The sequence below is a fragment of the Calidris pugnax genome, unplaced genomic scaffold, assembly GCF_001431845.1.
Source record: "Calidris pugnax isolate Ruff unplaced genomic scaffold, ASM143184v1 scaffold7, whole genome shotgun sequence".
NCBI classification, from domain to species: domain Eukaryota; kingdom Metazoa; phylum Chordata; class Aves; order Charadriiformes; family Scolopacidae; genus Calidris; species Calidris pugnax.
Genome location: NW_015090762.1, coordinates 620,873 through 636,622, shown reverse-complemented (window position 1 = coordinate 636,622; position 15,750 = coordinate 620,873). Strand labels below are relative to the sequence as shown.

Genomic DNA, 15,750 nt, shown 5'->3' with positions numbered 1-15,750 from the left:
AAAAAAAAAAAAAAAAAAAACCCAAAAAAACCCCAGTGACTTTCATGCACAGAAGTTAACAAGACCACTCAGCATCATGGTTAAATAAAAACATCTCTCAAGTGTGGTCTTGCCTTATTCTTCAGGTCCTCGAGATGATGCTGTTCAGAGGGAGTGGGAATTAAACCTAAAAATATTGATGCTGCTTTTCTCTTAATGCATTTTATTAAGGTTGTAGTTAACCCAAGTGTCTTCTGCCTTGAAACCCAATGGATTTGCAGAGCTAGTAGCATTATGGGTATTTTAAAATTTCCCTGATTGTCCTTATTAAGGTTATAAACAGTTCTCATAGACATCTTCTCTTCTATAACAGCTTTTCTTGCTCAAAGTTACTTGTTGAGGAAAGAGGAGCCACATCTTTAGTGTCCTGCAAAGAGCAGCTTCTGGTCTTAGTGGAAGACAAAGCCATCCACAGGGAGGTTTCTGGGATGTTGGAGTTTGGATCCTCCTATAACATCAGTGAGAAAAATGCCCAATAGAGCTTCTGTCTACAAAACAGCTTTTGATGCAACCACAATAGGATTAAACACTATGTTTTATTTAATGTGCAGTTACTCAGATTCTTGTTTCTTGCAGTCCCACAGGCCACGAGGAATGTTCATAACCTCCCAGCCTGTTTCGCAACCCGGAGTTATTCCTGGATGTGTTGTTACAGCCGTTCCCCTACGCTGCCTTTTGGCTCGGCGTTTATAAACCTACTGGAGGTCAAGGCTGAGATAGTACAAATGCTGGGAGGGCTTGTTTTGGTTCCCATGGAGGGCCCTTCCTCGTGGCCTTGCCGTGCCCGCCCCCGCGGCGGGTGCCCTTGACGGGCCGACAAACAGCGTCTCCCACCCTGAGAAGCCGCGGAATTCGTTTGTGGGACGGGTGGTTCAGATTGTTAAACCAGATCTTTGTGTCAGGAAAAATTCAATGAATTGTGAGCTGAGGAGGAGGATAAATGGTCCTGTGTGCCATTTGAATTGCTGTTTATAACACTTAATTCTTACACAGCGTTTGTTAAGCATGGGATTGCAGAACAACTTGTTAAGGTCTCTTAGGATTGTTACTCCCAATGTAGATGAGGAAGTTGAGAGAGAAGGGAGATGAATTTTCCTACTCAATCACCTGAAAATAAGCCTAGTCTGGGTTTGCAGCCCACTGGGCTATTTTTCACCCCCTGATGCTGGTGTATAGCACATTACTCAGTATTATTTTAAGTTCCTTCTCTTGTTTTCAGCTTTGATGTGGGCTATTTGAATTTAGTATCTTGACTGACTGCAAACGCCACGATGAAAGGTGGTCTTCCTGCACCACCACCTCTTCACCTCTTGAGTAATGTCTCTAGTTGTGAGGCAGCAGTACAGGGGACTGTATATATGTGTATAAATACATTTTTATTACAGCCGGAAGAGGAACCAAAAGAAGAAGCAGCACCGGCCAAGCCTGTGGTAGGAATTATCTATCCTCCTCCAGAGGTCAGGAATATTGTGGACAAGACTGCCAGCTTCGTAGCCAGGTAAATGACACTGGTGTTGTCTCTTGTTTCCTGGGGTTTTCATGCTTCTCCTCTTCAGTGCTAATGTCTGTGCAGCTCCAGGAGCTGAAGCAGGTCAGTGTCCTGTGACTGTATGTGAAGGGTTGTAGGGATTGAGGGATTGAGTCTATACCGGTGAGACTGTGGAAAAGAGACAACAATATTCTACTAAAGAGGAGGACAGACTTTGCTAGAAAAACTGTGGTAACGAATGAAATAAAGTCCGTGGCAAAATCTATAGTGTGCGCTCAGTAACGAGGTAACAGCTCCTGTTGTGAATGATCTGAAGGGGAAACAAAATTCCAGGCAGGTGCTCCGTGAGTGATGGAGCCAGGAGGAGTCATGACTGTGTTTTACAGTGTGTGGACACATGGTAGGTGTTGAACTTCCCAACACGAGGGTGCTCACTTGCTTGCTGAGCTCTGAGGGTAGGTCCTGTCCCCAGTTTGGCACAGCTTGGTGAGCCAGTGGCTGCGGGGTGTGTTCCTTCAAACCTCCCTCCTCTCTCCCTTGACAGCCAGAGGGAGAGAAGTGGGTTCCTCCAGAGCACAGTCTGAGCCTCTCTTCGGAGAGATGAGATGCCCATGATGTGTATTGAATTTTTTTCCCCTGTTGACTGTAGTAGATTGATTAGCATGAGTATAGATGTCAATTTTAGGGAAGGAGTCTAAAAGTAAGAATAAATCTTACTCATTTGGACTTCTTCCATTTGCCTAGTGTCATTGTTCTGCAAGTGCAAGCTGTTAGTGCTATGTAGGCCATCTTCTTCTGTTGTTTTTTAATCCTTAAGTACTTCTGGCTCTCTTATCTTTATGTGAGGTCTCAGGCGGCCAGATCCAGCTCTTCCTGCAGTGTACAAGTAGCACGGAAGGTAAATACCCCTCAGCTGGCTGCACAAATTCTTCGCTTTCGTGGCATCCAGGCGGGCTGAAAGCTGCATACTTTCACCTCGCTAAAACGGGATGATTGTTGCTGTGGGTTTAAGACAATTACTAAATGCTGCTCTAGTCAAAGACACTTATTGTGTAACTGATCTCTAAAACGCTGCCAAGGAGTGCTCACTTCCTCAGAGGATAAGGAAGGAGCTGTGTTTATCCTTTGGTATTGTAGAGGCCTCCTTTTGGAAGAGGCGGAGTGTCTAAACAAGACTTGGAGGCATCCAGAGAATATGAAGTGAAACATGCTACAGCAGCTCTTAAATTTCTCAAACTACCCTGAAATAAGTGGTTGTACACTTTGCACGGGAGGAATGGGTGTTACCTGAACTAAAACTTAGGGCTCTCCTAAATGCAACCCTCCAGTGCAGTCAATCACTGCACAAGCTGGTGGTTACTTACTTTTTTCCATATGTGAACTTTCTGGAAAAAGTCTTAAAAGCTTGTTAATAGACCAAATTAAAATTTGCTAGTAGGTAACTTGTAAAAGTCATCCAATAAATGGTGTAATCCAGTGAATCATTTTATGTTTGTGCGTAGCCAAATGAAACTGTGGAACACTTGTGAAAGTTTTTAACTCAAATATTCACTGTGAAGCGTTATAGATTAAATTAGGACAAATGCCTTTAACTTGCCTGGGTACAGCTGGCTCCTGCGTTGGGTCTGAGTTTCCGAGAGAGAGGTAAACTCCTTCCATGTGGGAGAGAAAATTGTCTTCTGAGGGGCTGATGCCTCAACAGATCTGACTGTGAAAGAGACTGACATTACTGATTGATGCCGTTCATCTAAACAAATTATCTTTTTTCTCGCCAGAAATGGTCCAGAATTTGAAGCTCGAATTCGTCAGAATGAAATAAATAACCCGAAGTTCAATTTCTTGAACCCCAACGATCCTTACCATGCATACTACCGGCACAAAGTCAGCGAGTTCAAGGAGGGTAAAGCACAGGAACCCTCGGCTGCTATTCCCAAGGTCATGCAACAGCAGCAGAGTGCTCAGCAGCAGCTTCCGCAGAAGGTAAGTGTTCCTGTTCACCCCGCTCGAAACCTTGGCTGCTGACTGGTTGTGTCACATCCTGATGTTAAGGATCAGGTCTGAAAGACAAGGCAAATAAAGGAGGTATTTCTACATTTACAAAAAAGACAGCAGTGGGAGGCTTACAGTTTAGTGTCTGGGACTTTGTTTTCATGTGATTGTGCTGGGAACTCAAAAGTTGTGTGTGAAAGAGCCAATATATTGTTCTACTTGGTGTGTTTTAGTTATGTTTAGTTGAGTATTGGCTGATACGATGCTTATACTAGTGATGGCTCAGACTATGAGTTTAGGGCTCTAAAGACTCCTGCAAGTCGTTAGAATCCCTTGGAGTTCAGTTTGGGCTTGTTACATGCACTGTTTTTTAGAAACATTTCCTTTTTTCTGGCAGATCAACTTCCCCTTAAAATGTGGAGTACAAAATGTGGCTGCTCTGGTTTAGTTGGACCTTTATGTGCACTGGATGGGAAGAGGGCACTGACTGGATCCGAGTCTTTTCCAGGCTTTGCACAGCCAACAGCCACACTGTGTGGTATTGACCATCCTGGAGGATTGTAGCAAAGTCCTGATAGTTTCCAGTTTTGTTAGCTGTTGGAGGAATGTTTGGGTTATTTTTTTATGGTATGCCTAAATACAGATGTCCAGAAACACCCTGTGGTACTAATTTTCCTCCTCCTTGCAGCTGCCAGAATACCTAGACTGATGCTTTTTTCCCACAGCAGCTGGTGGAAAAATGGGCTCTCCCAAGTGTTTGGTAAAAATTTCTTCCTTCAGTCACTGAGCCACCTCCCTTCTGCTCCGCAGGTGCAGGCCCAGGTGATCCAGGAGACAGTGGTCCCTAAGGAGCCACCTCCAGAGTTTGAGTTCATTGCGGATCCTCCCTCGATCTCGGCCTTTGACTTGGACGTGGTGAAGCTCACGGCGCAGTTCGTGGCTCGCAACGGGCGGCAGTTCTTGACCCAGCTGATGCAGAAGGAGCAGAGGAACTACCAGTTTGACTTCCTTCGCCCCCAGCACAGTCTCTTTAACTACTTCACTAAGCTGGTTGAACAGTACACAAAGGTATTCTTGGCACTTCATCTGTCAAATTGATTCCTTCAGCAGCGGTGTTGATATTTGAGGACTACTGAAGCCCTGCAAAACAGCCAGACTGGAAAGATGTGCAGGTCCAGGAGTCTGTCCTTTAAATCCTGCTCTTTAAGTAGAGTGGGGATCTCTAACATTGTGCAGTGCTGAACACGGTGGGCTGTTACTTAAATGTTCCAGGCACTACTGTAATATAAGTAAAAGTTGTGGGTTTTTTAAGTATGGAGGGTAATTGGAAGGCCAAGAGTGAATATTTTAAAGTGCAAGTATGAGCAATAAGTAATAAGAGGGTTGCAATAGAATAAACAGGACGTAGCCCCAGGGCTTTGATGATATTTTTATCAGTCTAGAAAGAGAACAGTTGATTTTAAGGAGGCTTTAGCAAAAAGAATTGTTACTGACTGTCATGCAAAATATCTTTCAGATCTTGATCCCACCAAAAGGTTTGCTCCTCAAACTCAAGAAAGAGGCTGAAAATCCCAAGGAAGTCCTAGATCAGGTATTACACCAAAAATTTGCAAAACTGCTGAAGCATTTCAGTTATATTTTTTTTTTTTTCCTCTGTACGTGTTTCTGACATTGGCAGCAAATACAAATATAGAGAGAATATAACGGATGTGTCCCTTGTAGTCACTGGAGTACAGGGTACCTGTGCTTCCCTTTAAACCACCCCCTGGTGTTCGGTTTGGGGGTGGTTTACTCGTGGCAGCGCTAGAGGCACAGATACTGCATAATATCCTGTCCAAAGTAGAAAGTTTCCCTCTCAGATGACTTCACTGTGACACCTCAGTGGCTTACAGTCCTTCCAAACTGTTCTTTATGACTTCTGTCTTTGTCACAAAGACTGCTTTTGCTTTGGAAAGGTGATGTTACAGGCTTGTAAAAATTGTCTGGATTCTTTGCTAGTTGTGAACCTTCAGAGTCGTGAGGTAGCTGGTTGGCTTGGTCTTGGCTCGAGAAGTCTGCAGGTCCAGCTTTAGAAAACAGCTTTACAAAGCTGATGCAGTACATTACTCAACAAGCAAACCCATAGTTTCTAAATGAAATAAAAATATTTCTTTGTCATGCCAGACCTCTGAAGTAGGGCTTGTCTAGCTGCCCTGAAAGGGCTGGTAGAGTGAACTTCCAGGTGCTGTAGAGATGACTGTGGTGTGTTTCTTGACTGACGGTTGGTGCTTGCTCCGCGTCTGCTCGTGCAGGTGTATTACAGAGTGGAGTGGGCAAAGTTCCAGGAGCGAGAGAGAAAGAAGGAAGAGGAGGAGAAGGAAAAGGAGCGTGTTGCCTATGCCCAGATTGATTGGCATGACTTCGTGGTGGTGGAAACAGTGGACTTTCAGCCCAATGAGCAAGGTACTGAAGATAAGTGTTGTAACCTCTATGAAAGTGCTCCTTTTGAGTAGACACCATGTTCTGAAATGCCATTTTTGACAGAGCTTGGGTCTTACAGCTGCGTATCCCTCAAAGATGAAGTTTCCCCAGTGAGACTGCGTGGGCTGCTGCTTTTCTGGAGTTGATAATATTCTTGCAGAAGCTCCAGGACTGCACTAGTGTCCACTTCTCCCACCAGGGCAGCAGAACTTGTCCCACTTTCTCGTTGGTGCTTTCACCCCAACTACCTTCACCTGTCGTGCTGATGTTGGTCTGTACAAACTCCATCCATTCCCTTCTACGTCCCTTGGCTCCCAGGAGATTTTGATGCCACTGCTTTGTAAAGAAACTGCTTTTCATTCAAGAGATGGGTGTTTGTGTGTTGAACAATGGAATGGGATAAAGAAACAGAAGCTCTCTTTTCTGTGTTGTAGGGAATTTCCCTCCTCCCACCACTCCAGAAGAGTTGGGAGCTCGAATCCTGATCCAGGAGCGTTACGAGAAGTTTGGGGAAAGCGAGGAGGTAGAGATGGAGGTGGAGTCAGACGAGGAAGATGAAAAGCAAGAGAAGACAGATGAGCCCCCAGCCCAGCTGGATCAGGACACACAAGTGCAAGATATGGACGAGGTAACTGGCCAACACAATCAGCATTGCTTTTGTCCCATAAAGTTTGTGTGGTTTATGTTTCTTTTCATTTTCACTCTAAGTTGTTCCTCAGTTTCTTGAGGAAATGAGTTTTCTTTCTGATGGAATTTCAAAACAACCTATTTCTTCTGGAATGTGTTATTTTTAATGTTTTCCATGACAATACGATTTCCAACAGAGAAATTAAGTTATTTTGTCACCTAATGCGTAGATTTTATATTTCTGTCATCAAGACCTTTGGACTGTTTTCTGCAAAGAGTCTGGAACAGTATAAAAGATGACTCATTTTAGGCTCTTCCTCTGCCCACTGGATGTAAGCTCTTTTTCTGATAACAAGGAACAAGAGTGTGGTTAACCGTAAGCCCCCGCTTGCCGCGCTGTGGTGATGTGGAAGCTGGGGAGTTCGTGCTTCCTCTTTGGGTCCACTAAATTTCTGAGCCGTAATTATCCAGAGGAACCACTCTATTACACGTGTCCAGAGGCAAAATAGCTCCATTGCTTTGAAGCTGCATAATCAGGACTTTCAGCACTGCATAGGATTTTTATACCTTTCTCAAATCTTGTGTGAGGATATTTCATAGAATCATAGAATGGTCTAGGTTGGAAGAGACCCTTGGGATCATCGAGTCCAACCATCTCCCCTACTCTACAAAGTCCTCCCCTACACCATGTCCCTCAGCACTACATCTAAGCGGCCCTTAAACACAGCCAGGGATGGGGACTCCACCCCCTCCCTGGGCAGCCTGTTCCAATGCCCTATCACTCTTTTGGTGAAAAATTCTTCCCTAATGTTCAATCTAAACCTACCCTGTTGGAGCTTGAAGCCATTTGTGTGCTGGCACATGGTTATGATTAATTAATTTACTTATTTCTTTTTTAATAAGGGTTCAGATGATGAAGATGAAGGTCAGAAGGTTCCTCCTCCTCCAGAAACGCCGATGCCACCACCTCTTCCGCCCACACCAGATCAGGTCATTGTGCGGAAAGATTACGATCCCAAAGGTAAATCAGGCTGGTGAAGAATAACTCGATTTCTTCCTGAATAATCACCAGAAGCGTTTATTTCTAGGCTTCATCCTCCGATGTGTTCTTAACAGTGTGGTTTTCTTTTTCTAGCCTCAAAACCACTACCACCCGCCCCGGCTCCAGATGAGTATCTTGTTTCCCCCATCACGGGAGAGAAAATTCCTGCCAGTAAAATGCAAGAACACATGCGCATCGGGCTCCTGGATCCTCGGTGGCTGGAGCAGCGGGATCGATCCATCCGTGAAAAGCAGAGCGATGATGAGGTCTATGCCCCAGGTCAGCTCGAGCCTCTGACATAGCTGGCAAAAAAAACAGTTGCTGGATGAGTTTTGTGAACTCCAAGCACTCCCCCTCACTCCCCCAGGTCCCCACTGATAAGGACCATCTAAAATGTAACTTTCTGTACGACGTCCTTAGTGTGCTGGTTGCGTGGATATACTTCTCATAAGTACATTGAAGCCTTTCTAGGAAATTAAAGGGAAAGAACATCAGCTGCTGCTGACCAGCCAGCAGTTGCAGTCTCTTTTTAGACAGAGCAGCACTTGTCTGTTAGGTACCAAACAGTTTAGAGATAGCTAACAGGGGCTTGATCATGTTGGACTTTGATAAGGTAAGAATTCCTCTGTTTGCTTGCAGGTTTGGATATTGAAAGCAGCTTGAAGCAGCTGGCGGAGCGCCGTACTGATATCTTTGGTGTAGAAGAGACTGCCATTGGTAAAAAGATCGGTGAAGAAGAAATCCAGAAACCAGAGGAAAAGGTAGCGTGGAAACCGTTTTGTGTTTGGTTTTGGTTTTTTTAACAGGCTCCTGTAATGTTAGGAATGCTCAGAGAGACAGGAGTCTTTTGAACTTTGTTCTTGCTGCAAAGCTGCTCTTCTGATTTATTTGCAGCTCATGTTGCAGCCTGGACAGGCTGGGTTTATTCTGATTTATTTTATCCTCTCAGGTGACCTGGGATGGCCACTCAGGCAGCATGGCCCGCACACAACAGGCTGCCCAGGCCAATATTACTCTCCAAGAGCAAATTGAAGCTATCCATAAGGCCAAGGGACTGGTGCCAGAAGATGACAGCAAGGAGAAGATCGGGCCCAGCAAACCCAATGAAATGCCCCAGCCACCACCTCCTTCCTCAGCATCCAATCCCCCTGCGAGCGCTCAGCCTATCACATCTGTCCCTCGCCCACCCACAGTGAGTGTCTGGGCTTCCAAAGGCAAATTACTGTGGCTGTAGTTAATTAGAAGGGACTCCTGAGGAAGTTCAAGGGTTATAGCAGCAGGGCACTGGCCTAGAAGCAGATTTTGTGTGAAGTTTATGGTTTAAGAGTCGTTTGGCAACATCAGAGGAACCCTATTGAACCTGCTGTTAAAAATGAAAAATAAGACATAGGTGGAGTTTTTTTCTGTCCTTAGAGGCATCAAAAGACTTGATCAGCTGGGCAGAGGAAGAACCTGGGCAGTGGAGGAAGATATGGCTAACAAAGGAATGGGTGGGGGCCTTTTATTAGGTTTAAAAAGGCATGATGCAGAGCAAAAGTAGCTGCAGGTAAGAAACGTTCACAGGTGACTCACTGCCCTGTGTTCCTGCCTCAGGGGCTCTGCTGCCTGTCTCTGAAATAGCTCCTTTTCCAAGATTGCTAAGTGGGGAGGGAAGGAAGAGCTGTTTAATCTGTTAATGAGGCTTCTATGCCTGTTTACAGGCAGCTTGGGCTGGCCATACGGCGGGCTCCCTACAGTTCCCAGCAAGTCTTTAGCCAGCAGAGACCCCTGGTGTGTTTTCTTGGTTACTTTAATCAGGATTGTGAGCAGCACCGCAATGTACTTGCTGAGAAAAATTCCCTTCTCTCTCCAGATGCCCCCTCCGGTCCGTGCGGCTGTTGTCTCTGCAGTTCCGGTCATGCCTCGTCCCCCGATGACATCTGTGGTCCGTTTGCCTCCGGGGTCGGTCATAGCCACCCCCATGCCCCCAATAATCCATACCCCACGCATCAACGTGGTCCCCATGCCACCCTCTGCTCCCCCCATCATGAGCCCCCGCCCGCCTCCCATGATAGTACCCACAGGTCAGTAACTTCTGCTCTTTCTTGTTAATTGTCTGCTAATTCCTGTAGAAATTGGGCTTTTGATTCTCTTTTCCTTTAGTGCCTTGTGTGTAATTGGGCTTGCAGACCCGAAGTCCCATCACTGGGGTGTTTGATAGTGCTTAACCCAGCAACACAGTATGGCTTTTGGGCTCAGAACTACTCCTGCAGCAGGAAATGCAGAGGATTCTGTCTCACCCATGTTATGTCCGTGTCCCCCGGCGCCTGCCCGGGTGAGGATTTAGAATCCACACTGCTTTCCAGGAAGAGCCAGAGCGAAGGGGACCCGCCAGCACCTCATGGGGTGTGACAGCTCCTTACAGAACTTGCTGCTGTGGGAGGAAAAGCTGTTGTCTGGCCCCTTTCCTCATAGCAGGTTCATAGCATTGGGTGCTTTTAAGATGGAAAGCACGACGTGAAAAACAATTCTTCCCTTTCTTTTTCTATTTTCAACGGAGGTGCTGGCACCGCTGTGTGCCAAACTGAGTGCAGTTTCTTTTTTAACATGATCTGCAGGAAGCTCTTGTGCCGCTTGTCTTTTCCTGGACTGTTTCCCAATATAAAAGATCTCCTACCGTTTGAAGTTTGCATCTTGCTGTTGGTTGTGGTAACTTCCTCCGTGTATCGTGGCATTTATTTTCAGCCCTTACTGGTCTGCCCAAAGAGTTGTTGTGTGAGGGAGTGCCTGCTCTGTGCTCTGGGTGACTGCGGGTTGTGTTGTGTCTCCCCTGTCCCCTTCCAGCGTTCGTTCCTGCGCCTCCCGTGGCTCCGGTTCCCTCCCCGGCACCCATGCCTCCTGTCCACCCCCCGCCACCCATGGAGGACGAGCCAGTCTCAAAGAAACTGAAGAGTGAAGACAGCCTCATTCCTGAGGAGGAGTTTCTGCGCAGGAACAAGGTACGTGTGGGGCTGGTGGCATGTTGAGAAGCACCAGGGCCCTGATGCTGCCGGGCTGGGTATCACACCAGCTGCCTCCCCCAAGGGGAGCTGATGGGCAGGAGAACTTCGCAAGAGAGTCACTCTGAGGTGGCTTCTTCCCACTCCCCTTCCTGAGCAAACTGAACTGGTTTATATTTTACTGGAAAGAGCAACGCAGCACTGCACGCAGACGCAGAGTAAGTCTGCTGTAATTAAGGGCAGCGAGAGGTGGGTTTATAGTAATGTAAAGAAGAACTAATGCTGCTAATAAGCTTTTAAGCAGAGGGCTGCTAAGCTGGAGAGGCAAGGAGATTTAATAGATCGGTGTCAGCAGGATGGCGTGGTGTTGTGTGACACTCCGTAACAGCATGAACTTTTCTGGCTTGTATTAGAAATAGTGTGACCAGCAGAAGTAGGGAGGTGATTGTGCCCCTGTGCTCAGCACTGGTGAGGCCACACCTGGAGTGTTGTGTCCAGTTTTGGGCACCTCAATCCAAGAGAGATCTCGAGGTGCTGGAGCGAGTGCAGAGGAGGGCAACGAAACTAGTGAAGGGCCTGGAAGACAAATCATATGAAGAGCGGCTGAAGGAGCTGGGGCTGTTTAGTGTGAGGAAGAGGAGGCTGAGGGGAGACCTCATCACTCTCTACAACTACTTGAAAGGACACTGTAGAGAGGTTGGTGCTGGTCTCTTCTCACAGGTAATTAGTGACAGAACGAGAGGGAACGGCTTCAAGCTCCAACAGGGGAGGTTTAGATTGAACATTAGGAAGGAATTTTTCACCCAAAGAGTGGTCGGGCATTGGAACAGGCTGCCCAGGGAGGGGGTGGAGTCCCCATCCCTGGCTGTGTTTAAGGGCCGTTTAGATGCAGTGCTGAGGGACATGGTGTAGGAGAAGACTTTGTAGAGTAGGGGAGATGGTTGGACTCGATGATCCCAAGGGTCTCTTCCAACCTTGATGATTCTATGATTCTATGAACTCAGCGTTAGACTGAATTCCTGCCCAAGGAGTGCCATCAGTGGGTTGAGTTTTCAGTCCTTTAAGGCTGTACGGTTTTCCTGGCCGTCTGCACAGAGCTGTCTCCCCTTTACTGCTTTGTATGTCCACTCTGTAATACTGTGAATGCGTGTGGGGCTTGGGGAGCGGCATGCAAAGTGAGGGACTAAGGGGAGAAATCCATCTAAATGTTTTATTTTGGTAGCGGTGAAGTGACTTTCTCAGTGTTGATGCAAATACGTTTCTGTGTGTTCACTGAGAAGCTGAGATATGTGGCTAGTTTTGGAAATAAATAATGTGTCTGCCGCTGTGTGTTTATAAATAATTTGTCTGCTGCTCTCTTATCCTGGTCCTGAGGCTCCTTGCCTGTAAGAGACGTTATCTTTGTTTCCTCTAGGGTCCGGTCACGGTCAAAGTCCAGGTTCCCAACATGCAGGACAAGACGGAATGGAAGCTGAATGGCCAAGTGTTGGTGTTCACCCTGCCGCTCTCAGACCAGGCACGTAGCTCATTAACCTGCCCTCTAGCCCTTGTTTTGCTGCTGAGTTCCTTCCCTTTATGAACAGCAGTTGACCTGCATGGCAGGAGCTGTAAAGATCTGGATGTCCCTAAGCTGTGGCCTCTTGCCCAGCGGAGCTGGGGGAGCGGTGCTGCCCATCTGTAGAGTGGGGAAAAACACCCTGAGTGAGGTTTTTGTTTCTCCTTAGGTGTCTGTTATAAAAGTTAAGATCCACGAGGCCACGGGGATGCCAGCTGGGAAACAGAAGCTGCAGTACGAGGTGGGTATAAGCCCTTCAGATCCTCTTTGTTACTTTAGGGCTTTCTCACACCCAAACTGATTTTTTGCAAGAAGTTGTGAGGTACCTACTGAGGTACTGGGAGGAGCAGGGGGAATGTTTTTCCTGTCTGTACATCACTCTTGGGTACAGAACAGCACGCTGTTACAGCAGGACAGGCCTTTAATGGGCAGCATCAGTGGATCTTCGTGTTGTCACTGCTGCAGATGAGTCCTCTCAGCTTCACGGCTTTCTCTGAAATCAGCCTGTTATTTTATCAAGGGGTTTTGATGTGGAAATACATGACACATGGCTACTGCGTGCTCTGGAAGGTGGGCGAGAGTACCTTGAATCTAAAAGATGGAAGGGAAGGGATCTCTCTTTCTCTTCCTCGTGAGACTGGAGCTGTTAAGAAGGCACTGTTCCTTTTTAATAACTTGTTCCCAGTCATGCGTGTGCAGAGGCAGAACCTGCTGCCTAAGCAGTGAACTCGGAGCTCATCTGTGGGCAGATAATGTGTTAACCCTTAGCGAGAAAGGAAGCCTCACTGATTTTTATCATATATCAATAAATATCCATATATCAATAAATATCATATATCAATAAATACCCAGCTCCTCCAGTGCCCGCCTTCTGAGATACTGGCATCTCCGGGGTTTTTCAAAGCCAGCAATGTTCTGTTGTCCCCCTGTTCTGAGAGTAGGGCCAGGAGGGCTCCATCAGTGTGTGGGAAGGGACCGTTCAGATTTCTGCTCTGACTGGGTTTGATTTTTCCTTTTCTCCTCCCCTCAGGGCATCTTCATCAAGGATTCGAACTCCCTGGCGTATTACAACATGACAAGCGGCTCTCTCATTCACCTGGCCCTCAAAGAAAGAGGTGGCAGGAAGAAGTAGGAGCCTTGGAGCCTGGAGACAAGAGATGGCTGTGTTGCCACTTGTGTGACCCCAACCTTTCGAATCCTCCAGCCTTTTAGGGGCTACTACCACCGCCTGCCCGCTCTGGTTTGACAAGAGGGACTCTGAACCCCGTGTTTGGGTGGCTGGTGGGAGGGGGGAGGAGTTGGTAGAGCCCTGAAATGTGTAAATGTAGTGTCCTAGTGTGTAATTGCAGCAGTGTGTTAGTGATCCGTGCTTTGCTCGAGTGCCGGCTCCCTCAAATTCCCTGGGGAAGTGACACAGAGGTCATGCCCAGCTTAGTCTAGATCCATCTTTGAGGGATTTACGCTGACCGAGCCCATTGTCTGGCTGGCTGCAGTGCTTGCTGCTTCATTTAACCCCTTTCTAATTGAAAACTTACTTATTAAGCCCCTTGTTCTTTCTCTGTCTCTGATCCATTTGCAAGAGCCTCTTGCCCTGACCCTGACTTGGAAATTTACCCTCCCCGGGAGCCTCCGGGGCTGTTCTTGACGATACTGGAGCTCCGGGTCCCTGGGCTGAAGGGCTTTGTGCTGCTGCTCTCCAGCCCCAGAGCTGGTTAATAAACAGGTGGCTCCAGGATCCTCTGCCCCGGCTCCTCTTCCTCCTGTGTTAGGGTGGTTTTTGGTGGAGATGTGCCTGACTTCAGGGCACTCGGGTGGCGGGGAGATAAACTGGAGTTTGTGATTGAAGCCATTTATTGTAGGAAACCCTGTTATTTTCTGGAAAAGGTTGCAAGAAAAGGGTTTTGTTTGAATTTTTTGATTATTCCTGTTCCATTGGTCAGAGCAAAGTCCATGGACAGAGATTTGGGTGCTGAGGGAGAGGCGGGTGTCTGTGGTTTGGGTCTTTTTGGGGCAACCCAAAGCCATGGATTTATTAATACATTATATTTCTATTTTAGTGGGAACATCCTGTTTACAGAGAGAGGGATGGAGCGGGAGGGAAGAGCCGGCAGCCTCCCCCTGTCTCCCTCATGCCGCAGGGAAGGTGGCTGGCACTGGCCCAGCCCAGGTGGCCAGTGGTCCCCCTCAGCCACTGCAGTGGCCAGCTGTGCCCATGTGTCACCTGTCCCTGCTGCGGTTTGGGAGGACAGGTCCCTGCAGGAAGGTGCCAGAATGACTTCCCTTTTGCTTTTAAAAAGTAGATGATTAGTACAACCCGATCTCGTTGGCAGGGGGGTTGGACGAGGTGACCTTTAAAGGTCCCTTCCCACCCAGACCTTTCTACAGTCTGGAGAAAACAAAACCAGGCACCCAGTGGTGTTTTCCAGAACTTCCTTGGCAGTTTGTTGGGTGGTTTTGTTTTTGTTTTTTTTTTTGATATCGGCTCCGAAATGGAGAAGTAATAGTTTTGCATCCGGTGAGGGCCCCAAACGTGATGGGACTGGGCTGAAGGTCAGCCAGCTGTTCCTCTCCAGATGTGCTCGGTGAGGGGAGCCTCCCCAGAGCCCCCCAGTCCCACCAGTGCCCCCTCAATCCCTGGCTGAGCCCTGGGGGGCATTTCTGCCCCAGCCAGAAAGGAAACCTTCCAGAAACACCTCGTGTGGAACCTTGTCCATCCCTTTCCATCTAAATACGAGGGATAAGTGTCTGTATCAAGCACAACCCCGCTGCTACTAGGAGCCTTCCCCTGCAGTGGGGGGGACCCCCGAGGTCCAGAAAAATCAGGAGAAGGGTTGAGTTGGTGCCGAATGGAGTGAGTTTTGGGTGCGTTTGGTGCCCGGCAGCTCTGGGGATGGAGCCTGGGGACGGTGGGAAGCGGGTGGAGGAGGGAGGGAGCCCAGCGGGATTCACCCCGGGCAGGTCCCTGCGGGTCCCCCCTGTCACCCAGCGCCTCGTCCCTCCCTCTGCCCTTTGTTTTTAGAGGGCGGGACACCAGTTTGACCAGTCTGGGCTGAAGGCTGGGTGGGCTGGGGCTGGTTCGGGGTGTGCTGCCCTTGGCTGCCAAGTGTCCCCCCCCCCCCAGGGGAAACGGATCCTCCCAGTGTGTGCCCAGTTCAGCCCCAGTGCTGCCCTCCTGCAGTCCCAGTGTGCACACACCCAGGCAACCTGGAGCCCCAGTGCCGTCTCAGTACAATCCCAGTACAGCCCCAGTGCCGTCTTAGTACAATCCCAGTACAGCCCCAGTACGGGCCCAGTTCCACCGCCAGCCCAGGCCCCGCCCCTCTGCTCTCGTGGCCCCGCCCCCTCGCTGGAGCGCCGCGGGCGGGGTCAAGTCCTGACAGACAGCCCCCTCCCGACGGCTTGACCAATCCCCTCCCGCGTGGGGCGGGTCCCCCGCCGCTCTCCGCGCATCCCATTGGCAGGTGGCCCGCTGCCGCCCAATAGCGCGGAGGCGTGGTCGGGACGAAGGGGCGTGGCCGCCGCCGTGGCCGCGGCATGGAGGAGCGGCCGGGCCGCCGCTGAGCCGCGCCGC

General features: G+C 48.5%; 1 protein-coding gene across 1 annotated transcript in view; it reads left to right on the top strand.

Annotated features, from left to right (window-relative positions):
* The window catches only part of SF3A1 (splicing factor 3a, subunit 1, 120kDa), a 14,919-nt gene extending 1,000 nt beyond the window's left edge, over window positions 1-13,919 (top strand). The window contains exons 2-16 of the mRNA XM_014941246.1: window positions 1,425-1,537; window positions 3,304-3,508; window positions 4,328-4,585; window positions 5,034-5,108; window positions 5,809-5,959; window positions 6,412-6,605; window positions 7,508-7,625; window positions 7,740-7,925; window positions 8,286-8,407; window positions 8,596-8,838; window positions 9,499-9,709; window positions 10,470-10,624; window positions 12,039-12,140; window positions 12,349-12,420; window positions 13,210-13,919. Coding sequence (XP_014796732.1) covers window positions 1,425-1,537; window positions 3,304-3,508; window positions 4,328-4,585; window positions 5,034-5,108; window positions 5,809-5,959; window positions 6,412-6,605; window positions 7,508-7,625; window positions 7,740-7,925; window positions 8,286-8,407; window positions 8,596-8,838; window positions 9,499-9,709; window positions 10,470-10,624; window positions 12,039-12,140; window positions 12,349-12,420; window positions 13,210-13,311 — 2,307 coding nt within the window. The 3' untranslated portion in view covers window positions 13,312-13,919. The remainder of the gene's footprint in view (window positions 1-1,424; window positions 1,538-3,303; window positions 3,509-4,327; window positions 4,586-5,033; window positions 5,109-5,808; window positions 5,960-6,411; window positions 6,606-7,507; window positions 7,626-7,739; window positions 7,926-8,285; window positions 8,408-8,595; window positions 8,839-9,498; window positions 9,710-10,469; window positions 10,625-12,038; window positions 12,141-12,348; window positions 12,421-13,209) is intronic.
* Window positions 13,920-15,750: the final 1,831 nt, after the last annotated feature.